Source organism: Lolium rigidum, chromosome 3 (genome assembly GCF_022539505.1).
Source record: "Lolium rigidum isolate FL_2022 chromosome 3, APGP_CSIRO_Lrig_0.1, whole genome shotgun sequence".
Lineage (NCBI taxonomy): Eukaryota > Viridiplantae > Streptophyta > Magnoliopsida > Poales > Poaceae > Lolium > Lolium rigidum.
In genome coordinates this window covers 406,841,194-406,866,226 of record NC_061510.1, presented here as the reverse complement: position 1 = coordinate 406,866,226, position 25,033 = coordinate 406,841,194, and the positions used below count along the sequence as shown (strand labels likewise).

The 25,033-nt window shown below is 46.7% G+C and overlaps 2 protein-coding genes across 2 annotated transcripts; one reads left to right on the top strand and one right to left on the bottom strand.

Moving 5' to 3' along the window:
• Positions 1 to 1,195: 1,195 nt before the first annotated feature.
• On the top strand, positions 1,196 to 6,161 carry LOC124704678 (65-kDa microtubule-associated protein 8-like). Its single transcript, XM_047236948.1, is given in 12 exon segments — positions 1,196 to 1,510; positions 1,608 to 1,811; positions 1,898 to 2,143; positions 2,226 to 2,357; positions 2,360 to 2,443; positions 2,863 to 3,018; positions 3,131 to 3,290; positions 3,396 to 3,547; positions 3,646 to 3,733; positions 3,809 to 3,882; positions 5,488 to 5,562; positions 5,694 to 6,161. Coding segments are annotated over 12 exon segments (1,761 nt in total). The 5' UTR covers positions 1,196 to 1,426; the 3' UTR covers positions 6,000 to 6,161.
• LOC124704679 lies at positions 5,586 to 24,479 on the bottom strand. The gene is made up of 21 exons (XM_047236949.1): positions 24,105 to 24,479; positions 23,409 to 23,657; positions 22,673 to 22,778; positions 22,436 to 22,592; positions 22,051 to 22,340; positions 21,581 to 21,802; positions 21,333 to 21,460; positions 19,945 to 20,019; positions 19,647 to 19,718; positions 19,066 to 19,131; positions 18,862 to 18,973; positions 18,569 to 18,665; positions 9,255 to 9,414; positions 9,127 to 9,175; positions 8,965 to 9,047; positions 8,143 to 8,351; positions 7,164 to 7,250; positions 7,015 to 7,090; positions 6,875 to 6,931; positions 6,216 to 6,326; positions 5,586 to 5,874 (listed from the first exon to the last, which is right to left on the bottom strand). The coding sequence occupies exons 1-20, from the start codon at positions 24,477 to 24,479 to the stop codon at positions 6,252 to 6,254; spliced, it is 2,745 nt and encodes a 914-aa protein (XP_047092905.1). The 3' UTR covers positions 5,586 to 5,874; positions 6,216 to 6,251.
• Between the last annotated feature and the right edge of the window lie 554 nt (positions 24,480 to 25,033).

Genomic DNA, 25,033 nt, shown 5'->3' with positions numbered 1-25,033 from the left:
AGTATTATATTAAAAATGGTCTAATTAAACAAACACATGGATGCAAAGTGGTTCAATATGTCCAAGCGGATACTAGGAGATCTAGATTTTTTTGGTGCTACCTCTGTCCATAAAAAAATGTTGAAAATTTATCAAAATTTAAATGTATCTATATACTCTTTAGTGCATATACGTTCAAATTTAGATGGAGGGAATACATATTTTCAAGCACAAAGAGAATACACATACAACAATCACTACCATGAAGGGTCATGTGTGCCGACCGTATGCTGCACAAGCATGCTTACATCGTTGATGCATGACCCCTTTGCAAGTGGCTCCGGTAACGAGAGAAATGAGATTCAAAAACCATATGTTATACTCCCTCCGTTTGAAAATGAAAGATGTTGGAGCACTTGTTTTGGTTCACCCACTTTAGTTTGTATCTAGTCTTCTTTTAGTACGTAGGTTCAATCACTTTACTTTGTATCTAGACTACTTTATAAACACTTAAAACATCTTACATTTCCAAACGGAGGGAGTATTTCAGAGCCATCTGTTGCACGTGTGCAGGTATACTAGTAAAAATAAGAGTGTTTTTTTAGGGAGTAACACACAGAGGTAGCCTAAATGGGATAAAACGTCGCTATACAACTCAGCTGACAAGGAGTTCCACAATGTGAATTGACAGGCCAACACCAGAAAGAAAATGTGAGTTGACAGGCACAACATAACATCAGATGTCCCAGTTGCCCTTTTAGACTAAAATTCACGTAAAAAAAAACGTTGATGCCCAAAGATGCAGCGATCCAAATATAAAACCGTAGGTTGTTAAGAGCCAGAGGCAATAGTAACTTCCATGCTCGTGCAGGACACTACATGTTACCCGCAAATTAAGCTACTGAATTAAACGGTCACCGGGTGAGCAACTGATCCGTTACTTTCAGATCTACCAGCCAGTAACCACCGAGTAACATTTCATTCTCAGAGCAATCCACATGTCCAAAAAAGTGGTACCCATTTGCAAGCTCAGCTTCAGTTGTAAGCTCGCCGCAGATAGAGAGCAACCCAATGAGGATGCGGATGACCATCATTGTGATTTAGAACACTCATCTTTTTGTCTCAGATGCAACACATGGAAAAAGAAAGATGTGACAATGCCTGCCCAGCTTGAAAATACGAAGGGGGTGACAAAAGAAGCAACAAAGCAACCAAGAGGGAGCCTTGCACCAAAAGCTTCAGGCTTTTTGATTCAGCTCATGGCAACACCAACCAACAGATGTGGTGGTACTTGTCTTGCAAGCAAAACCAGCATCTAAAGCCACTCAGCAGCATCCATCCACTCTCACTACTTACACATCTCTGAAACCTCAGATGCAACCTCTAAGCAAGTAGTGCACCCATTTGGGTTACTCCCACAACTTTTTGCTCTCAGAAGATCTTCAAGATGGGGTCACTCAGTACGGCTGGAAGAGCCCACATCCCGGCGCTGCCAGAATCCTCATGCACATACTTGCTTCAAGAACTGAAGGTGTGCAAATTTCTCCTCCCTAATTACCTGGATTTATTTCACAAGAGATTATGTGCTGGTACTTGTCTTATGCTTACTGAGCTCCATACGGTGCCAGATGATATGGGATGAGGTTGGACAAGAAGAAAATGAGAGGGAAAGAATACTGGACGAGCTAGAGCAAGAGTGCCAGGAGGTTTACAGGAGAAAAGTAAATAGCGCCAATATGTCTCGGATTCAACTGCATCAAGCATTGGCTGAGTCTGAAGCAGAATTTACCAATCTACTTCTTTCTCTTGGAGAAAGATCGTTCCCAGGCCGGGTATAGTTCTCAGCTTAAAGGTGGTATCCTCAAATCATGTTCAGAAGGGAAACTTTTAAAAAATAACCTGAATTTTCTTTATGCAGCCTGAGAAAATGAATGGCAGTCTGAAGGAGCAGCTGAATTCCATCACACCAGCCCTGCAAGAAATGCAGATGAGAAAAGAAGCCAGATTAAAACAGTTCATAGAGGTTCAAACTGAAGTACAGAGAATTGCCTCTGAAATAGCAGGACGCTCAGAGAATGAAGATGTCACCGTAAATGAAGAAGATTTGTCACTGAAGAAACTCGAGGACCACCAAAATGATCTTCAAAGGCTTAAAAGAGAAAAGGTACATAGATACCGATAAATTGTGCTACAACTGTCCTAGTTATCTCGCTTAGAAATCAGCTTTTTTTGTTTCTTTCTTCAAGGGTGATCGCTTGTGCAAAGTGGAAGAGTATAAAGTTCTGATTTGTAATTTCGCTAAAATTATGGGGATGGATCCTTCAAACGTCCTTGCTAATGTTCACCCCAGCTTGCAAAACGGAGCAAGTGAACAACGAAAAAGAACATCAGTGATGACATCCTTAACAAGCTCAACACCATGGTCCAGCAGCTTAAAGAAGAAAAGAACCAGCGAATGGAAAAGGTAATTTATTATCGTTTATGCAAATACTCCTATGATGCATAGATCTGATGGAATCATTAGAATGATGTAACAAACAGTACCAGGAACTAGGAAACAATAGCAACAGGTATAGAACTTAAGCAGAACCGCCCAAGCGCCAAAACACCTCAAGAAGTTAAAGCTAGACTTGCACCTGATAGCGTTCCAAGTTCAACACAATCAGCCAGACAGGCTCACCACATTTATAACAAAATTCGCTAGTCAGTTTAAGAAATTCTAATTATTTAACTCTTTAAGGATTTCCTTGTAGCATTAGTACGTTAGTGAATTTTCTAGAAAAAAGTTAGTGAATTTTCTAAATCAAAACATACCTAAAACGTAGAATAACCAAACATTAAATGTTTGTGGAGCTACCAACTGATGCAGGTGTTAATTTGCAGCTCCATAATCTTGGAAAAGCGTTGACAAACTTATGGAATATTCTAGATATTACTATGGAAGAACGCCAACCATACGTGCAATTCAAGATATTTTCACTGACTTCAGGAAATGGTATGTTAGGTCCTGGAAGCCTCGCACTTGAGAAAATTGAGCAGGTAAACCATAGACACTGACATAGAAAACAAAGCTCGAATTGTGCTGCATGAATTTTACTAGCTGCGGCCTGCAGCTGACAGGTGTTTAATATCGCTATAATAAATGAAATAGATTGAATCAGAGGTTCAGCGACTAGATGAGTTAAAAGCAAGCAAAATGAAAGAGCTGTTCATCAAAAAGAAAGCTGAGATTGAGGAAATTTGCAAGATATCCCACATGGATATGCCTCACCGGTCAGAAATTGACAACATAGCCAGACAGATTATGTCAGGTGTGTTCCAACAGTCATACGCCATTCCCTTTTCTTTTAAGGGCAGAATTATTCTTTCCACTCATAGAATAACATATCCACTATATCTGAAAAATATATGTACAGGAGATGTGGACCATGATAATCTACTCAAGACAATGGATGGATATATATTCAAAACAAAAGAAGATGCCACGAGTCGTAAGGAAATAATGGACAAAGTTGAAAAATGGATAACTTCATGTGATGAAGAACGATGGCTAGAAGAGTATAGCAGGGTACAGCACCTGCCTAATGACCATAGTCACGTCCATGGCTTAACTCCAAGTAAAAAAGAATCATTCAAGTATTCAACTAATTATATTTCTTTCTACAGGATGAAAGAAGGTACTCAGTAAGCAGAGGAGCCCACAAGCACTTGAAACGCGCGGAACGTGCTAGAATTATAGCAAACAAAATTCCAGGTAAGTGCAAAGGTGCTAGGTAAAACAAACAACTGAAGAAACAATAGCTGAAGATATGTTAATAAAAATGTGCAGGCTTGGTAGACCTTCTAATAGCAAAGACACAGATCTGGGAACATGAGAGAAAAAAGATCTTCTACTACGACGAGGTGAGAGCTTATAGCTTGGAAGTCAAAACAGAATTCTATCCTCCATATAGTATTCTGTATTCATATTTCAGTATTCTAGCAGAAGAAAAATGATACAGTATTGGCAATGAATAAGACAATCTACAAGGTCCACACTGTTCTTTCTGGGACTGGCCACTGGCCAGTTGGCCCATATCCCACCAAATTTAGTTTGTCTTCAATTGCAATAAACATAATTGTTTTGTGATCTCATGGTCCAGTTATACTAGTCCCTCCGATCCAAAATACTTGTCATGAAATGAGTGAATCTACACACTAGAACAAGTCTAGGTATATAAACTTGTGGACAAGCATTTTGGACCAGAGGGAGTACTATTAATTGAAATACAGTACCCAAAAGTAACTTTACAACATGCAGAAAGAGTAAATAATGATTCCAACATTTGTAGAACGATGAACTGAAATGTATAGCCTATGGATAGCCAGGTCATAGGTTAACCCTTAATGGAAATAACATTGCCGAAGCCAGATTGTCAGTCACATTTGCCATGCCCGTATAACGTTGCATAAGAGGAAAAATAGCAATGCTAAGACGATGACGGAAAGAAACATATTCCTTAACATGTTACTCCCAGAAAGATAAATAACCAAAATATCTTTGCAGGTTGGTGCCTGAGGTGATATAGTTGTTTAAATGTTAAAGGTGTGCAATCACGTAAAAGCAAGAAGTACCAGGAGACCAAGGAACAATGGAAATTTGAAAAAAATTGGACTAATAATATAATTACATTCTCAAATAAAATGCATTATGCTGCACAGCCGAAAACCTTGTCTTACCTTGCACGCTACATCATGTGTCTACCAAAAAATAGTACTGGTGCATGAACATCGTGCAACATGACAACAAGCAAAGTACTGGTAAATAAACATAATACTCCCTCTGTTCCCAATTAAAGACGTTCTGGCAGTTCAATTTAAACTGCTAAACGTATATTAAGGAACTGAGGTAGTACCATTTATATTCAGCACTAAACAACAAAGTACTCACTTGAATAGACTTGTGATGTGCACTTAGGCACAACAGCACATAAGCATAACAACAACAACAACAACAACAACAACAACAACAACAACAACAACAACAACAACAAAGCCTTTATTCCCAAACAAGTTGGGGTAGGCTCACATAAGCATAACACTAAGAAATATTTTTGGAGCAGTTCATACGTTCTTTTGTTTTCAGTTCAGTTACTTCAGTATAGTGTATCACTCTGTTCCATACTATAAGCAGTTTTAGCAAACTAAAATAGCTTGCTAAAAAGGCTTATATTATGGAACGAAGGTATTCCCTCCGGTTCATATTAATGGAATTCACTTTGTCTAGATACATATGCATCTAGTCTAAAAACTTAACTACATAGCGAATCTAGACAAACTAGAGTCCATTAATATAAACCGGAGGGAGTAGTACTAGTTAGTACACTGGCAAGTAGATGCTAGCTTGCTTCTAATATTCTGATAATAATACTGATGGTAAGCATGGTGTCAACCGCTCAGCCTCCACTTTCATCTCATTTAGCACCATACGGGCTACAAAAGTTAGAAAGCTAACAACAGTTTTTGCAGCTTCCCCTTTTGGCAATGCTGAAAGACTACATGTTAACAATGAAGGAAAGGGAAGAAGAGAGATACAGGCAACGGGTGAGTAGCTATTGTTCAATTGATGTTACAGGGGATTCCCATCTGGCTCATAACTGAATTAACGTTTTACTAAGATGAGAAAACTATTGTCCGTCAGGTCAATATTGATTTCATAAGCATTCTCTTTACAGGAGAATAAAAAGGTACAGACTCAACTGGTAAAGAGGGATGAAAATTCATTTATATCAAGGCCCAACACAAGCTGCAGCCGTCCATCCAGCCGAGGCTTCAATACCAGCCAGCGTTCTACATCATTTTCAAGCCGCAAAGTTTCTTTTTTAGATCAACAACCTATTTCGGATGTTTCCTCGGCTGAAAAAGATATACGTATAATAAAAGTTAGGAACAGAAGTATGCAGAGTACATTCGGCAATAACAGAAGCTCAATCCGTGAAGATAAAACATCAGGAGCATCCACAAAACAAGGCCTTTCATGAATTTGATTGTCCCCTTGTTTGTTGGTCTCATTAGATGTGGACATAGCACTACTGCTCAAAGCTATTGAAAAATGAATAGCAACAGATTCATATGTATTGATGCCATTCATGTATTTATTATTATATAACGCAGTGAACCTTCCTCCTTTTTATCTGTTTGTGTGCCAATACTATGCAAGCTCATCAGTGAAAGAAAACACAAATAAGGTGACTTACCATTAGTGGGATCATTGTACGATTTGTGGCAGCATATTATTCATTTCCCAGCAGAGGGTACGCGAGACGCCAATTAAGATCTGCACGCCCATTTTTATCATGATACAAAACCTGCCAAAAGAAGCTAAACATCAGAAACAAGGCAAACAGTCACCCTTTTACAATAACAGAAAGAAATACGGGCATGTCTGGTTAAATGCCTGTATTTCCATCTATGTTGTGACTGCAAACCGAAGTACCAAAACCTAACTCAGTTTAACTTCCCTAACTTGGAGCTCGGAGTACAGCAAAGCTTTGACACAAACCAAACAGGCCCTACATAAGCATATGTGCTTTAAGTGTGAATTTACCCTCTGAAGGAGGCTAACAGCCAGTTGCACGCATAAAGGCAAAAAATCCTAGAGATTAGACAATAAGGTGAGAGAAACCTGCCGATAGTATCTTCAAGATTTTCTCAGTTTATTGGTGTTAATTTTGATTCTTTTTAATGTTGCTGCTTGGTAAGCATATCCAAGAACATCGTGAAGTTGTGTACCAACTTTCCCTTACATCTTTTGTGCAGTTGGAGACACATAAAAACAACCTAAACCACACTCTCCATCAATGCATTACATCGTTGTTGAAAGGAAACTAGCTAAGAGGCCAAATAAGAAACTCACAACTTTTTGATCGCTTCCTCCTGTTGAGATGTATTCATCATTAGGGGCTACAGCAACCTGAAATTTGTTTCATGCCAAACTTGAAGTATCAGAAATGTTCGCTAAAGGACTGCCAGTAGAATATTGGAGTACATGCTTACAGCATTGGCACATCGATTATGAGTGATGATATGTCTGACACAAGGCTGCCCTAGAGTGACATCCCACATTCCAATGCTGCAGACCAAGCAGTTGAGCACATTTTGCAAGACAACAATATAAATGATTATATCAACTTATTTTTCCTCACCTGCCATCACCACTTGCAGTAACAAGGACAGGTTGATTATGTAACCACTGCGCGGCATTTACCCCCTGATCACCTTCATCAACATGACTGTAAAATGAAGAAAGTTTTATCAAGACCAACTGGAGTTATGAAACAAAGGAAACTATACATACCAAATGAGATGTATAATATATATAGAATGATATTTATGACCGGCCATAATCGGCTAAATTATCCTCAGCAAAGTAGGGCGTGTGATCTACCACTGTGGCAGTAGGGACTATTAATTGGTTGATTACACATTCCCCGATATTCAGGTAATGCTGCTAGAAAGGGGATAACAAGATAGATGACTAGTCACAAGTGTGCATATACACTGATGTACTGGATTATAACCACTATTAGTAATTAAGATTTTCTTTCTAGCTACCTATCTCCAAAATCTACATTCTCAATGCCAGTGCCCGTTTGTATTCTGCCAAAATGTAATTAGCAACTTCCATGAAATTATGTCAGCCAATGCAAATATGGAGCTATGGACATGGTCACAAATTTCGTTGGTGGGGCATATAGCTTCACCGACTAGAGCAGCACAATGTGAAGTTTTTACCAAAGAAAATGGAGGTTAATTACATTCTTGTGTTGCGGAGTTTATCGATTTCTTGTACTCCCTCCGATCCATATTAGTTGATGCTAAAATGGAAGTATCTACAACTAAAATGTGTCTAGATACATCTATATTAGCATCAAGTAATATGAATCGGAGGGAGTATAAGAATGCAAATTGTTCATCCAGTGCAAATCATATAAGGTTCATAGAGTATGCCAGATTACTTATAAACGGTACATCAAGCATCGAGTTAAAAAACAACAGTTAGCTTCAGAGGATAAACAACTTCCGTTTAGCTCAGCTGTGGAGATCGTTAATAACCATAAACACTTTCTATAACAAAAGAATCATAAGATACAATAATGCAAAACTTATGTTTAATGCAATTACCCTGGCAGTTGGCTTGTATATTCTGCAGTCGGCATCTGCTTGCCATGGCTCAAGCAATGTAAAGGCCGAAAAAAACGCATGTCTTTACTTCGTGAAACATCCCTGGTGTGACTTACTGGAACTAGTCTTGTATCCCAAACCAACGTGTTATTTGATGTGCTAGAAGCGGCAAAGTAGGTACCACAGTTGCTAAATGAAACAGATGTAACCTGTTGAGCAACAATACCATTATTATCAGTTCTCAAGAAAGAAACATGGCTGTACCATTGAAATAAAGAGAATGGGAGCTTGAAGAAAAGAAGATCCACTAAGATATTAGAAGCTTAAAGAAAATATCCCCTTTCGGCAATACAATCCTTTATCCTTAGATGGGAACCAATATGAGAAGACAGTTTACAAATGATCCGTGCAAACTCCACCCAACAACTGTAGCAGAATGGTGGGCACAAGATGCACCACAGAAAAAAGGAATCATTTTAATACTTAGAGCTACACGTTCTCTAATAAGAATTGTCAGAGCTATGGTGTGTGTTACAGAATGAGCAGTGGAACCCGAACAATTTCAACACTAGTGTTACTTAAGTTGCAAATCCTTTTCTTTCACTCACTGAATGGGCATCCCACATCCAAGAGGAAAAGGAGGCACAAAATTCACAAGGGGTCTGATGAGAACTCCAAATTAGGCAGAATTTCAATCATTGCATGCACTCTAAGCATTTCATGTTTCAATTACAATGTAACAAGGAAATATATTCAAAAGAAATGTCTACAAACTAGGATACCACAAATCATTAGTACGCCTGGTAGCATTAAGAATACTACCTCAGAACCAGAGCCCACCGACAAATGATTAATTGCAGAACAAGCACGGATGTCAAATAAGCCAATAGTCCCATCACCAGAACCTGCATATTGGAAGAGGCAACCATAACTACAGTGTCTATAGTTTGGCTGCAACAGAGGGAGACAGAGAAGAAGCATAACCTGTAATGATAGTGTTGCCAGCAGGATTGATTTTAAGGGAAGTAATATACTGTGAAAAAGACTTGTTAGTGTTGTGCTCAGTGATCACCTCTAAAACTGCCAGTAAAAAACTTAAGAAAATTACATACAGAATCGCTGGCAGAGAAAGATAAGTAAGATTCTGGAGACTCGAGATCCCATAATTGTACCACCGCAGAGCCACCATAATCACAGTCACTTCCACATGCCAGAAGATTCTCACTGCAGAACTCCATTGTATCAATTGAAGGATAGACCATATCCTGTGACCTGCATCAACACAGAAGTTGATAAGGTTTACCTCTATGACAAAGACAAATTAGAATCATGGGAATGGACATGCTTAAGTGGAAACATCGAATCTCTTAACATGTGAACCGTAGAACAATATAAGCTTGCACTATCTACCCTATGCAGTACAAATCAACGGAAGAGCAAATTATTATTTTGCACTAATTAACAACAGATATGTCGTCGGGTAACTGATATCATTTGATCAAGCCAAAAGGGAGTCCCACTTTGATGAATAGTAAATGTTCTGTGTAAATTACACAACAAGTACATGAGGTTGCAACGTGGATGCATCTAGGTCAATAAACTTGTTGAACTGAGCATGAATGATCCAAAGGAGGGATGGAAATGGTTGGCATGGATGCAACTTGAGCGTGCATGCTAATGTATCACTGAGGTGGCAATTCCTCCAAGTAGTCATCTAGTACCCACGTGGATGACTTGGCAGGCATTATAAAATTCCCTTCTGACCTCTCTTCGTCTAACAAGCTAGCTGACCACCATGTTACCACTGCAGCAAAAACTGTTATAATGTTGATACTTATTTTCTCTAGAAGCTCATTCATGTGTCAGGCACAGAGTTCTGTCAGGTGCTAGCTACTGCCCAAGAGCAACTCCAGCAGTAACCCCTAAAACAGGGCCTTTAAACAACTAGAGCCCATAACATGGTGCCAGCTCCAGCAGTAGCACCTATTTTACAGTCCCTTTTTCTTTTCTTTTGCCTTTACACTGACATATGGGGCCTACATGACAGTGGGATAGTTTTCTGTTCCTTTTCCTCTTTTCTATTCTTCTTTTCTTTTTTCCCATGTCTGGCAAGCACATCGGCGCGCCTAGCACCGACAGCAGTTCCTGTCGGCGGCAGATGGAGCCAGGAGAGGTGGCTGGGGAGGGAGACCGGAGAACGGCAACTGAGAGGAGTAGGGCGGCGCGGGTGGAATTTCACGGCACCAAAAAAATAGTACAGTGGCATCCATACAGGCTGGTCCTCGCTATTTAAGTTAAGGGGCCGTTTAGGATCCCTGCTGGACCACGTTTCTTCCCTCCAACCCTTAAAAAACTGTTCAGGGGTGCTGCTGATGCTCTAAGAGATAGATGGGTTTACTGAAACTGATGGGAGTATTGGAGTGGCAGCTACGACACTTGGGAGGATAAAACAGGAATTAATTTGCCAAAGATCTAACCAAATCGCGTGTGTATATTTCATTTCCCAGAGTTGTGGCAAATCTAGCAATGAAGCAACCACAGCTCAGTGAAAAGATACACTACACTAAACATTGAGACTTCGCAAAATGCTAGCAGGAGTAAGGCCTTCCGCTAGGGCTGAGAAAACATTCGTTTGCTATATTCCTCATCAAACAATTCTTATCTCCAGAAGAACATGCAAAAAAAAGTGGTCTAATGTAAATAACATATGACATAAGTACAACCAGCAAAGTTTTGGTTCTTCTTAGGAAGTGTATTGACTTGTACATAAATGTTCAGCATGATATACGAAAGGGCCTTCCTTTGTCGAATAGTGTCACACAAGTCCATGTGTGTAACTTAGAGGCAGACCATTTTGTTAATCAGCCTGTATTCTTTACAAATTACATTAAAATGTATATCAAGGTAGAAGACATGGATATTCTAGTCAGAATACATTGTACGAGGCGAGATATTAACATATTATATGATTATACAATTCTGGAAGACTGAAAGTGTTTGATGCTAAATCAATGATGTTTTAATATGACCAATCGAAATATAATCGTAACGGTAAGGTTTGAAAAAAAATCCTGCACGATACCAGAAGGGCATATACCTTGAAAATTAGGGACTAGGGAGTATTCCAGAACAAGAGCATGTAATGAATAAATGGTGGAATGAAGGATGAACCCAAGCGAGAGCCCGAGCGAGAGCCGCTGCGGCCGTGCGGGCGACCGCACGCCGTGGCCGCTCGACCATCCCCCGGCCGCCGCCGGCGGCCTAGCCCTAGGATCCCTGCCCGCCAGCCTCCTCCAGCCCACCTCCCACATACAGCTACCCCTGACCTTGCCGGAGCGGTCGCCGGAACCCCCTGACGCCCCTGCGGCGGATATGGTTCTGGTGGACGGAGCTCCTAGTGCCGACCCCGCCCCTCCTCGCGGCCGCGACGCCACCCTGCCCATCGTTTCCACCAACGGCGTGGCCCCTGCACGCGTCCCCTCCCGTGCCGCCGAGATGGCCGGCGGACCGTGCCCCTCCCCAGGTGCGGTTTTCCTCGACTCGATCCTGCGCATGTTCCACTCCATGGTTGCCAGTGCGATCGCCGGTTCGTGTGAGCTTGCTCAGTTCTGGGTTACCCCGACATCGTTATCGCCGCGTATCAACAGGTTTTGCGTCGCCAACGCTCTGAACTATCGCTTCACCTCCTCCCCCGACTCCTTTCTAGTTCGCCGCCATGGCTGCGCCAAGTTTTCCTCCTTTGCGGCGTCTCCGGCCATCCGCGACTTCCTTCTCGCCCACAAAACTTTTAGGCTTGGCCGTTCTACCTACTGCCTCCATCGCACGGCGGCGGACGCAGACGCAGCGGTGGCGCGCCTGCCGGCGTGGCCACCTTGCTCGGAGATGGTGCTGTTCTCCTCCACGTCCTCGGCGGGAGACGTGCCCGTCCTGCAGTCAACGCCCGATCGGCCTGCATGCAGCAGCGATGTGGACCGTTCTGCTTGGACCGTTCGGCCTGTGGGCCTTCGTGGCCCAGTCTCCCCTCGTGCTTGCGGCCCGCTATATGAGGAAAGGCTTTGCCCCCCTTTTTCCTCTGACCGGCCCCTTTTTCCTCTTTCTTCTCCTCCGCAGACCGTCGTCTCCATCCCCTACCCCTGCGCTCCCAACCCTAGTCCCACCTCCTCCGCGAATCCGGCGGCTGCCACAGAGACAAGCTCTCCGTTGACCCACTGCGAGGTCTTGTCCTGGCCCCCGGCCTGGCCTGCAGCGGCGCCTCCGTATCCTCACCCTCCCTCGTTTTCTGAAAAAGATGGGCACGCCTCCCCTCTGCCCACGGCGCGGCCGGCGGACCGGTCCGTCGCCAGCCCTTGCTCCGGGATCTCGGATCCCCTCGCCTCTCCACGATCCTATTTGGAGGCCCTGCTCAGTAAACCCCCTCCCCACCAGCAAACCTCCTCTCCCCGGCGGCTTGTCTTCTCCCCTGACCCCAGCCATCGGCTCTGCTTCCGTTGTCTATCACCGGAGCACGGCGTCGGCGAGTGCAGGGGGCCCCTTCGGTGTGCTGCTTGCGGGCGCTTCGGCCACAAGGCCAAAGGATGTGAGCTTCCGCCCCTAATCTTTTCCTCCCTGCCCTCGCCCTCCCTCCTCGCCCCTGCTGATGACTTTGGGGCCTCCCCTGGCAGGTTGAGCCTCAGGATGCGCCGTTCGAGCTCGCCACCCACGCCCAGGAGCCCTGCTGCCACTGGGATCCGGCGTGGTTTCCTCACCAGGGCGGGGCGCCCCCCTCGCCATCGTCCTCTGATGCTGCCGCTCTGGAGCGCTCGACGACCGCTCCTCCCGCTCCCTCGGCTGGTTCTGGACCCCGTCTAAACCACCGCGGGCCTCCAACCTTTGCACCTCTGCCGGGCGCGACGCTTCCCCCTCCGTCCGCGGCTGCTCCTGCGACGCCGCGGCCCTGCTGCGCTCAAGTGTACATGGCGCCCCCTGCCGACGGTGACCACGCTCGCCGCTTCGCCTTTGTTGTCTTCGAACCGGCGGCGGACGCCCCCGGCTTCCTCCTGCGTCGAACGATGGAGGAGCTCGGGGGGAACCCTGAGATCGGGCTGGCGGCAAGCGACTACGGTGCCCTCATGGTGGCTTTTGCTTCTCCGGATGACCGCGAAAGCACGCTCGCCCGGTTCCCGCTCCTGTTCGAAGGCCACTCCATCTCCCTGGAGAGGCCCGAGGACGGCGCCAACCGCGCGGCGTGGCTGCGGCCGCGTTTCGCGCAGCTCTCCGCCACCGGGTTTCCCTTGGAGCATTGGGATGCCCACGGCATCCGGGCAGCCTTCAGCTGCGTCGGCAGTGTGCAGTGTCTGTTGTATCGACCCTCAGTGCCTCGACGGTCTTGACTTCTCCGCCGTTCGCTTGGTGGTCAAGCTCGCCCACGCCGACGACGTGCCGCCGGTGCTGCTGGTCCACGACGCTTTCTCCGAGTGTTCCACTGAGGTCAGGGTCCGCCTTGTCCGCTCCTGGGCATGCGATGGGCAGGGTCAGCTCCATGGCCACTACCACGTTGGCGACGGCCCGGACGAGGAGCGTCGGCCACGCCTCAGTGACATTGACGATGACTCCGTCCCTGGGGCGGGCTCGCCTCCCTCCTCCCTTGCGCCTCCGCCGCAGTCCTCCGTGCTCAACCTCTGGGGGCGGATTGTCGCCCGTCGGCTGGATGCTCTGCAGCGCGCCGCAGCACTGGACAACCTCGACGGCCTGCCCACCGACAGTGGCTGCCCGCTGCCTGCCCCGCCAACAACCCCTCCTACGGAACTGTGGGACCAGATCCTGGCCCGTCGCCTTGCAACACAGTTCCCAGAGAGTGGCATGAGCTCTGAGCAGGTTCCCCCCCTCGCCCTCATCCTCCTTGTCCTTTTTTTCCTCTGTTCGCTGTCCAACCCCTGCCCCCCTTATGCTGCAGTGGTATGATACGCTTCGGGTGCCCGCAACTCCCCTGGTTCCTTCCAACGACTCCGACGATAGCCCGGATGAAGCTAACCTTCCTCCCGCTACGCTCGCATCCCCTGTCCTTGAAGCCGCTCACTCGACGGAGATCCTCCCAGGCGCCGGCGAGGTTGAGCATGAGGACGCCGCGAGGAAGCAGCGCGTCCGCCGCAAGCGGGCGGTGGACTCCGCTTTCAAAGCTAGGCGCAGCTCTCGCCTTGCGGCCAAGGAGCCTCCCCAGTTCATCTCCATGCTGTCCAAGGCAAAAGCCGCAAAAGCCTCACGCTTCAACCTCGACGGCGGATCGCCACGCTTCCTGGCGGCTGCTGCGGACGCCGGTTTTGGTGGGGCCTCCGACCCTGGCCCCATCCCCCTCCCTCGCCTCAGAGCCCTGGCGGCCGCGTGCGGTGTCGACCCCGACGCCATCGTGGACGCTGACCCGGTGCCCTCCTCGTCTGCATGATTGAGCGGCCCTCTTGCGCCGCTTCGTGGGCATGGGACGGACCCTGCCCCGCCAGCGCCAAGGCTCGCCCCGTGCTGGTGCATCCTCGCTCTGTTAGAGCTTTTCGCTGCTGTTGTCCTAGGATCGACCCGTTCAGATGCCTAGCTGTGCCCTCTTTGTCTGTTGTTTTTTCTCCCCATGTAACCCCCGTTCCTCTGGCCTTAAGCCGCCGTAAAACTCAGCAGCTCGTGCTTTTCTGTAATGCCATGGTGCCCCCAAGAGTTATCAATGAATGGTTCCTTTAACTTTGTTGTTGGTTCCTGGAACATTCGCGGCCTGGGTGATTCGGATAAGTGTGACATTGTACGTGCTTCGCTCCTGTCTACCAAACCTAATTTTGTCTGTCTCCAGGAATCTAAACTCGGAGCCATCTCGTTGGCAAAAGCCTGCTCTTTCCTCCCCCTCCCTCTGCGCGCCTTCGACAGTGTCGACTCTGCTGGGGCCTCCGGCGGTCTTGTCTCTGCGTGGGACCCAAACCTTTTCACCGATCCCGGGCTCAGGCTGCTTCTAGACACGCTCTCTCCGTTGACCTGGCCCTCACTTGCAACGGCTCCCCTCTCCGAGTCACCAACGTCTACGCTCCCTGTGACCGTGCCGGGAAGATCACCTTCCTTCATGGTCTTGGGGCCCATGATCCTGGTGAAGATACGCCTTGGCTCATCGCTGGTGATTTTAACCTCACTCGTGACCCTACGGATAGGAATAATGCCAACTTCTCTTCTGCCGACGCCGACCTCTTCAACGATACCATCAACGACCTGGCGCTTTTTGAGCTCCCCCTCCGGGACCGCCAATTCACTTGGTCTAACGGCCGAGCCTCTCCCACTCTTATCCGCCTCGACAGGGTTTTCATCAACCAGTCCTGGCACGACTCCTTTCCGGCCTCTAGTCTTACCTCTGCTAACAGGGACACCTCCGACCACGTTCCCCTCATGGCAAAAATCTCCTCTTCCATACCTAAAGGAGGCTTTTTCCGCTACGAGCCTTCCTGGGGTCTGCACGCTCGGTTTCACCAGATCATCCCCTCGGCCTGGAACTCTACCTACAGAAACGATGTTACTGCCAGGGTGGTGGCCCGCCTTCATTTGTGCAGAACCAAGTGCAAGACGTGGGCGCGGCGCATCTCCCCCTCTTCTCAGCGAGAAATCGACTGTCGCCTGCTGGTCAACCTGCTCGATGTGCTCGAAGAGAGGCGCCCCCTGTCCCCTCCCGAAAACCTTCTCCGCTCTCTCGCCATGGACGCTCTTCATCTCTCTATCAGGGAGAAAGCCCTGTATTGGAAGACCAGAGCTAAAATCCGTTTTGCGCTGGAAGGGGATGAAAATACGAAATTTTTTCACTCCTCTGCCACCTGCCGGATGCGTCGCAACTCTATCCCCTCTCTCCTCGTGAACGGTGTTCAGATTACTGACCACTTCGCCAAAGCTGCCACCCTGAAGAGTTTCTATGCGGATCTTCTAGGCACAGTTGTCCCCGTTACTTGGCGCTTCAACATCAGTTCCCTCTATGGTGTTGCCCCCCCCCCCCTTCCTGCCCACCTCAGTAGCCCCTTCTCCGCCACGGAGATCAAAGATGCCTTCCTGGGCATGAACAAAACGTCTAGCCCTGGGCCCGACGGTTTTGGCCCGTCCTTTTTCTCAACCTTCTGGGGGACGGTTGCACCGGACGTTCTCGCCCTTTTTGACTCCTTCTACAATGGTACGATGGACCTCTCTAGAATCAACCGCGCTTTCCTCGTCCTTCTTCCTAAGGTGGAGTCCGCAAACCACCCCTCCCAGTTCCGCCCCATCTCGCTGCAGAACTGTGTCATGAAAGGCATCACTAAAGCCCTGACAACTAGGCTCCAGACCGCCATCCAGACGCTTGTTGATGCGGATCAAACCGGGTTCCTTTCTGGTCGTCGCATCTCTGAGAACATTGTCTACGCGGCTGACCTTCTCCGCTGTTGCCATAGCCGCAAAGCTGCCACTCTGGTTTTCAAGATAGATTTTCGCAAAGCCTTTGACTCGGTCAACTGGGACAGCCTCCTCACCATCCTGCGCGCTCGTGGCTTTGATGATCGTTGGTGCGCTTGGATGGAGAAGATCCTTCGCACTGGTCTCACGGCTGTGCTGCTAAACGGAGTTCCCGGGGATTGGATTCCTTGTCGTAATGAACTGCGTCAAGGTGACCCCCTCTCCCCGTACCTTTTTATTATCGTTGCTGACGTCCTCCAAAGGCTCATTCGCTTGGCATGGTCTCAAGGTGGGCTCGCCCACCCCCTCTCCCCCGACACCCCTTGTCCCGTGCTCCAATACGCCGACGATACCCTCATCCTCTGCAAAGCTACCCCTGCGGCGGCGGCTACTCTAAAACGCGTCCTTGAGGACTTCGCCGCCGCCACGGGCCTCGCCATCAACTTTGACAAGTCCTGTTTCATCCCCATGCATGTCTCTGCGGAGGAAGCGGCTACCATGGCGGCCACCCTTGGGTGCCCCATCTCGACTTTCCCCCAGCCATATCTTGGGCTCCCCCCTGTCCCCAACGAAGCTCCCTGCCTCTGCCTATGCTCCTCTTGTCCTCTCCTTCGACCGTCGTCTTTCTGGTTGGCGCGCAAACCTGTTGTCCGCTGGCGGTAGGCTTGTCTTGTGTAACGCTGTTCTGAATAATCTTGCTACGTACTATATGTGCTCGTACTTGCTTCCCCGTGGGGTTATTGACAGGATCGACAAGAGGCGCCGTGCTTTCTTCTGGACCGGGAAGGACTCGTGCTCGGGTGCCCGTTGCCTGGTTGCGTGGGACAAGGTAATGTCGCCTACGCAGGAGGGCGGCTTCGGCATTAAGGATCTCCACCGGCAAAACAGGTGTTTGCTTTTAAATTTTATTCATAACCTCCACCTACCTAACCCCCTCCCCTGGAAGAGCTGGTTCTTTTCATCTACAGGTCGTGACTTGGGGGAATCCTCCAAATCCCCCTCCTTTCTCGAGAAGATTGTCGACCACTGCCTCCCCCTCTACCGCGCCATCACTAGGGTGGAGGTGGTGGACGGCCGTGCCACGTCCTTCTGGCTGGACAAGTGGGCGCCGGGTCCCCACGGCCTCCCGCTTTCCGCCATCTTCTCCCATTGTACTCGCCTCCATGCTACGGTGGCTACGGTGGTTGAGGGAGGGATCGACCTCCGGCCTCGCCTCTCCCACTCGCTGCGGCCCGCGAGCTCCTCGAGGTGCGGCGCACGGTGGCCGACATCTCCTTGGGGATGGTTCGGACGTTCGCTTCATCGACAACCCGCGGAGGGCCGGTTTACGCTCTCGCGAAGCCTACCGTATGCTCTCGCCTCCACGCCCCCCTGACGCCTCCTCCTGCGTGGCTTGGTCTCTCCGGCTCCCTTCCAAGCTGAAGATCTTCGCATACCTCGCCGACATCGACCGCCTCAGCACGAGGGCGAACCTCTTCCACAAGAGCTGCGCGCCCTCCGAGACCTGCGCCGCCTGTGGAGACCGGTCGCCACCTTTTCTTCGAGTGCACCACGGCCAGCCGCGTTTGGGCTCGTCTTGGTGTCCTCGTTCCTGACGGGCGGTTCTCCATTTGGGAACTTCCCGCCCCCCTTGATGTGCCCCTGTCTACCTGGCACTTCGGCGTTGCTGCGGTCATGTGGTCCATATGGAAAACCCGCAACGACCTCGTGTTCAACGGCACCACCACCTCCCCGAGCCTCTCCATCCGACGTGCGTGTGCCGACATTGCACTTTGGAGATGGCGTATTCCCCACGCCGGCAGGGCAGACGTCGATTACCTCCGATCTTACATGAGTTCGAGATGTTCCTGATGTGTATCTCTTCCCCCCCCCCCCCCTGTTGTTCTTTCCCCATGTACATTTTGAACGGCTGCTTGGCCTCTTCGAGAAATGGAATCATAAACGGTGGGGCTTTTCGCCCCCCCGTCCCCCTCGAAAAAAAAATAAATGGTGGAATTGAAAGGATCCAGCTTACCTCAGATTGGAATTTAGATCAGAAGCAAGTTCACCTCTCAAAGCATTCCATAATAGAAGCTTCCCATCACCTTTTGCTCCGCTGGTGACAACCAGACCTATAAGTGTAAACTATGTTGACAACTAGAATAACTTAAACTGAAACTAAAAAAGATATACTCCATACAGGATTTAGAGCAGAACACGAGTTTGAATACAACAAAAACTTGGATACCAAAGGAAAAACTGCATCAAACTGATAATCCTTTGTACTTAGTAAACACACATAAATAAAGCTCATGAGAGTTGACATACAGGACTGCCATTTATTCACTGCCATAGCATTAATATTTTGAGTATGCCCCACTGAATTTTGGTCATCACCGCCCAGGGTATAGAGGCAAGAGCCAGTTATGCAGTCCCATACCTATTATTTTGATTAAAAAATATATTAACATTGTTCTTTCCTTTTTTGTTGCATCGGTTAGTATTGAACAGAGAAGAAAGCTCTACTGTCACCTTTAGTAAATTGGAACCACAAGATACAACGCTTGCTCCTTTAACTGCAAATGAGGTTGCCTGGATCTGAAAGTAATTCAACAGTACCAAATGAAACACTATTAATAATCATAGTAAAAAGGCTAAAAAAAATGTAAGGAATGCCAAATACAAAATCCCAAACAAACATCTTATGGCGAGTACCGAAAGTTAAGGATAGTTAGCACTAGCATAGGACTGTATTTGTGAATTTCTTTTATGTAGCAGTAGCATGGTTACGGAAGAAACGGGTGCTTATAAAGGTTCACATGTTCTCCTTGTTGGGCATGCTTGAAATAAATGTTTAAGCATGAAAAATGACAAGTAAATATTGCAGGAGAAAGAGGGTTGAGCATGTTATAAGATTACTTCCTTTTTTAATGGCAGTGATCGTTAACTCTTGAGTTACTCTATCCTAGCTAGGAAAGTATACTTTTTTCCAAGCACCAAAGGACAGAGGAAGGCAGTATGGATTCACTAGCTCAGAAGATACTTTATACGCGTACTTGGGTAGATGCATCAAAAGAACGGAGCTACAACATGAACGAACTTGTAGGGCATACCTTAGTATTATGGCCTCTAAGTTGAATAGCCCTTCCAGAAAGAAGATTGAAAAGCAATAATTCATTTGGTGCCTGGATTGATGGAATAATATGTTATATGCATCAAACGAATGCAACTACAAAATAACAAATAAGAATCCAAAGAATAATAGGGACGTATCAAGGCATTTCACTATGGCAGCAGCAGAATTTGCATATAAATTGCCATGCTTGTTGCCAGCCCCCTTCCCAGGGACCCCCTCACTGTTAGAAAATATTTAAGTGCAAAAATGGACAGATAATCATAAAAGGAACTAACCTCATTGGAGCAAGAAACAAGCTGAGGCAATCCTTCAGGATGAAATTTTACATCAAGAACTTTGCGTACACCTTGCTGAGCCATTACAAAGTATAAAATTTAAGAACGGAAATACTTATATTGGTAAAATAAAGAGTAATAAAGCACACCAAGGTCCTTCAACTTGCATGGACATGTCACTTGGGTCTCTGGACATGAAAGTTGCACATTAGGTCTATAAGCTTGTATAAGTGAGTCAGCACAAGTCCAAAACTATTTTGTTAGTAAGACGCAATGACTCCTTAGCTCATCCTAAATCGCAATTTGACCATGTGATCGCCGTTTGGTATCATTGGAGAACTTATGTTTGGACTCGAAGGAGGTTTCTGCATGTCATCTTGTCAGGTACCTTACACGAGCTCTGATTGGTCTTAGTCAGTAATCACATAAATCAAACTTTGTCTTAAACAGAGCCAAAGTGTCACATGATCATCATTTGTTAATTAAATGTGGCTTGGACCTCTATTGACACACTTACACAAGCCCGCAGACCCGAATGTACAATTCCCAAGTTCATGGAACCAAGTAACACCCACACAAGTTTAGGGACATATAGTGCACTTCATTCTATAACGAACAAAGAGCACAATCAAGCATAGCTACATTACTCAGATTTGCAAATTAATGGATGCTTAAACAGGGTGGCAACAAAAAATTATTTAAGCTCTATACCCCACGTAAAAGTTTATCTTGTCTGTAATATAACAATGACAGAAAATAAACCACATATTAGATATGCTGACAATGTTCAACCAAGTATTTAAGCACATAAGATTCGCTAGCCTGAGCATCGCTCCTCTTTTTTCACCTTTCAATTTGGTTCAATCAAACCGTCTCAGTTGGCTCATTTGTTAAGGAACTAGTCTGGTACACCTGGTTTTTCGCAAGAACAGCCTTTCAAGCAAACCAAGCCTGCGAGTTCAGTGGTTCTACTCCTTTTCCAGTACAACTGCCTGTTCGGTTTTAGGCTTCTTAAACTACATCTGATACTCCCTCGTCCCAAAATATAAGGCGCCCTTAAATTTCACTGGTCAACTACTTAGAACTTTGACTAGGATCTGCAGTTATATATGTTCATAAAATTTATATAAAATACATATGCAATGAAAGAGGTTTGCAAGACAAATACAGCGATATCATTTATACATTCTGAATCCATATAATTATGTAGATATTAGTGGTCAAGTTGTGCATCAAAGACCGTGCGAAAAATAGTGTGCCTTATATTTTGGGACGGAGAAAGTAGTATTACATAAGCTTAAAGGGAACAAAGGCAAACTAATGGACTAAATTATCAACCATTTGAACAAGTAGCAAATTGCATTACCCAACATTTGAAAGATCCATACCCTGTCATGAGGCTGAGCAGAAGGAGCACTTGACGTATAAGCAAATGAAGTTGGATGCCAAGATAAATAACTTTTCCTTACAGCTTGTACTGCAGGCCCTTCAAACTGGACTGCAGGTGAATTCCATCCTAATATTGGAATCAAGAAAAAACTATTATGATTAGAAAATCGAAATAGAAAACTATAGGTCCAAAAATAACAAAGCACTGTTGAACAACACTATTGTCTAGAGACCAAAACAAACATGCCTTCAAGAAACGGGGTCCATCTTTCACAATTCCTTCCCACATAACCTCCATTAGAACAAGCTTGAGACCAGTTGCTACCAATTTCACGCCCCTCTAGGCAGTATAATAGATTTTTCTTAATAGATCTATGCAGAAACGATGGACTAGCATGTCCCTTCCACATATTGAAACTTCTTGCACCATCACTATGTGAACTAGAATTTTGTTCATGCTCCAAGGTTCCTGTAACATGACTTTCAGTTGATACAGATCTTAATAGCAAATTTCCAATTATATGACTGCAGAAATGAAAGGCTCTTGGCAGAAGAAAAAACTGAAAGGCTTCTGGCATGGCATTTTGATAGATTAAACAAGATGCCCGGACTCCGCATAATATACATCGAACGGCCAAAAGATGCATCTTAAGTCTGCAAATTAACTTGTATCTAACAGAAAAACAGATGATCTTACCACCAAGAAAAAGGACGAACCTGGTGCAGCTTCACTGAAACACCACGCAGGTGTAACAATGATAGGGTTTCTCTTTCTCTTTTGGCCAAATTCACTCTCGATTGCTCCTCCTGAGTTTTGCTGTTCGTTGACATAAATATTTGGCACATCTGCAAGATTTGACGTGCTTGCAATAGTTGTCCCTTCTTGTATGCATATGCCAGTCTCTGACTTCTGAATATCCATATACAGTGAATCTGTATCTTTGATGGCGACAGTACGACACTGCTTTAACAGCACGCTGGTCAACTGATTCTGCAAATCTGTCAAACTGAAATATATGTAAAGATATATTATCAAAGGCCATCAGTGAGTGTAGCAAGTTCATTGATAACCCTAAGTACAGTACAAAAGTCAGGTGCATACAGTTCATATTTGAGGAGAGCTTCTTTCTTTTTAGACAACGACATATCTTTGTCCCTTATTGTTGCAGTGCCACCTGGAGATTTCCCTGCACCTTCTACTGGAGATCTGCCTGCACTGACACCTGGAGATATGGTTGCACTGCCACCTGGAAATCCACCTACAGTGAAGCAGAATGCATATGATTAAAGATACCATGAATCACTTCTATAAAAAAATATAAAATCAATTAAGTAGAACCTGTCACTGGAGGCAGAGATAGTGGTAAGGTCATTGCACTTTCTGGTGGGGTCACTGGAACAGAACTTCGCTGGAATGTGGCTCTAGCCGCAGAAAGTTGTAGAGTCTGTTATTGAAGCATTTAATTGTGTAAAGCTAGTATCTTCAAGGAAAAAAACAGTAAAGGGAAACAAGAAAAGAACATGAATTTCCATCATGCAAGGACTATCTAGAGTAATTCACACCAGCTGCAAAGTCGCTTGCTTATTGTTGAAAAGCAGAAGATGATGTAAGTCGTTGGATCTAAATACACAGCCAACAACAGCCTCTCTTTCTTCCCAGCGCTCCTCCAAATCACATTCCATTACATCTTGTTCCCTCCTTCTCCGTCTCTAGCGGCTAAAGCCATCGCCTCCATCTGCCATTATGATCAACAAACCGGCTCTCCCCATCCAGTTATCCTCCCAACAAATAATCCCCACCCTGAACCTAAAATCGAACCTGAACCCTAACCCAACGCACTGTCACTGCCAGAGAGGACGATGAAACCCACAGCGACAGTTGTGTGAGATCCAACGTTGAGCAAAACAACTCTCCCCATCCAGTTATCCTTTCTCAAGCGATTGAGAAATAGCCGATCAGAATGTTATTTGCAAGGATAGCAAGACGTATTCACAGAACAAACCCGTGGAAAGAAAACAGCAACATGAGATACCAATATGAGCTACTTCAAGTGGTTCAAAAAAAAAGTATGTACCTTTGGCAACTTGCCCCTCTTCTTGAGCAACTTCAAGTGCATCCGCTGGCTGTAGTGTATGAGATGGTATTTGGAGTGCTTCTCGACCAGCCTGTTCATCACCTGCGGGTTGGCTGCAAGCCAGTCCGATATCTGCTTTGACTCAACTAGAGTCTCCATCTCGAGAGTCTCCAGCCACTGATACACAGGCTTCCAGAGATCGGTTCGCTGGAACCTGTACGGGAACGCGCTTTGGTCCGGGTCTAACACCTGGTGGGAGGGAACGAGAAACAAAATTGCACCCTAAAATTAGCTTCCTTTGCCACTAGAAGAATTGAAGAAAAATCCTGCTAGCAGATTTAAGAGCTATTTTGCAGATCACGTTTTGCTAATGGAGCTCAGAAACATGTTGCTGAAGTAAAGAGTTTGATGTGCTCGAACTAGGGTTCCAGTAAAACTAATAGGAAATCAAGTTCAGGGAAGCCTAACTTGACGAGCTAACTTTTGAATGGCTAGTGCCAGTTGAGCATTTGAGGAACCCACGGACAATATTCACTCAAAAGCTAGTCCCACGGACATAAATTTATCACGATTCGTGATGAAGATTACTGAGAGCTCAAGTTGATCAGTACTTGACCACGATGGAATCAGGTAGTAGTAAAACGAACCGATGCGCGAATCGCGTATGAGAGGGGGGGAGGGGTAGATGGGGGTTACCTGGTCGCCGCGGAGCGCGAGGAGGCGCTGGTGGAGCTGGGAGCGGGGGAGGGACGGGAGGTCGGGGCGGTGGGCGTCGATGTAGGCGTCCACCTCGGGCTCCGTGGGAGGGCGGCCGTCGGGGAAGGACTCGAGCCAGGCGCGCGCGGCTATCTCCCATGGGTGCGGCGGCCGCGTGGAGGCGGGCGGCGCGGCCAGGGTAAGGGGAAGGGGAGGGGGAGGAGTCGGGTTCGTGGGCGTGGCCGGGACTAGGGCGGTGGTGGGGGCGGCGGAGGGGGCGGCGGCGGGGGACTGCTGGTGGAACGGCGGGGGGAAGGGCAGCGGCGCGTCCGGCGGCAGCGCGCGGAGCGGGAGGATGGCCTGCGGCTCGGGCATTCTCGCCGGCGCCGGCGGAGGGGCGGACGGAAGGGGGAACCAGCCGTGGTTTTGGGGAGGGTTTGCTTTGCTCGACAGGAAGGTTAAAATGTGGATTTAACTCTTACCTCGGGGAGTCAGGGGAATGTGGCCCTTTTGCTCTTGTTTTAGGGTGAAAAAATCTGAATCTTCGGCGAATTTTGAATTATGCCGTTCAAATATCCATATCTTATCTTTTGTGTTCAAATTCAAGATTACGCAGTCGGAGAAGAGGAACGTCGCCGCCTTTCCTCATCCACACATCCAACTGCAAGACACCAAACAAACCTACAACAAAGTCTCGGTTTCGTTGCTTGCGACGGTCCGATTCATGGGCTCGGAAAGCATCCTTGTATGCGAAGGTGCTCTCCCAGATCTAGGTATGGTGGATATTTGCCTCTTTTTTCGGTGCTCTTCCAGATCTGGGTATGGCGGATGTTTGTCTCTTTTATTGACACTTCCTTGGTGGCCCCGGAGGACGATGGTGGACTACAATTGGCAAGGTACAAATTTCTCCAATGGTGAAATTTAGTTTT

Coding starts and splice junctions, on each gene's coding strand:
- LOC124704679 (XM_047236949.1), bottom strand. CDS start 24,479: ATGCCCGAGCCGCAGGCCATCCTCCCGCTCCGCGCGCTGCCGCCGGAC. Junction 22,593..22,672: donor ATCTCTGCCTCCAGTGACAG/GTTCTACTTAAT, acceptor GCTTCACTGTAG/GTGGATTTCCAGGTGGCAGT. Junction 21,461..21,580: donor ATGGACCCCGTTTCTTGAAG/GCATGTTTGTTT, acceptor TTCCAATATTAG/GATGGAATTCACCTGCAGTC.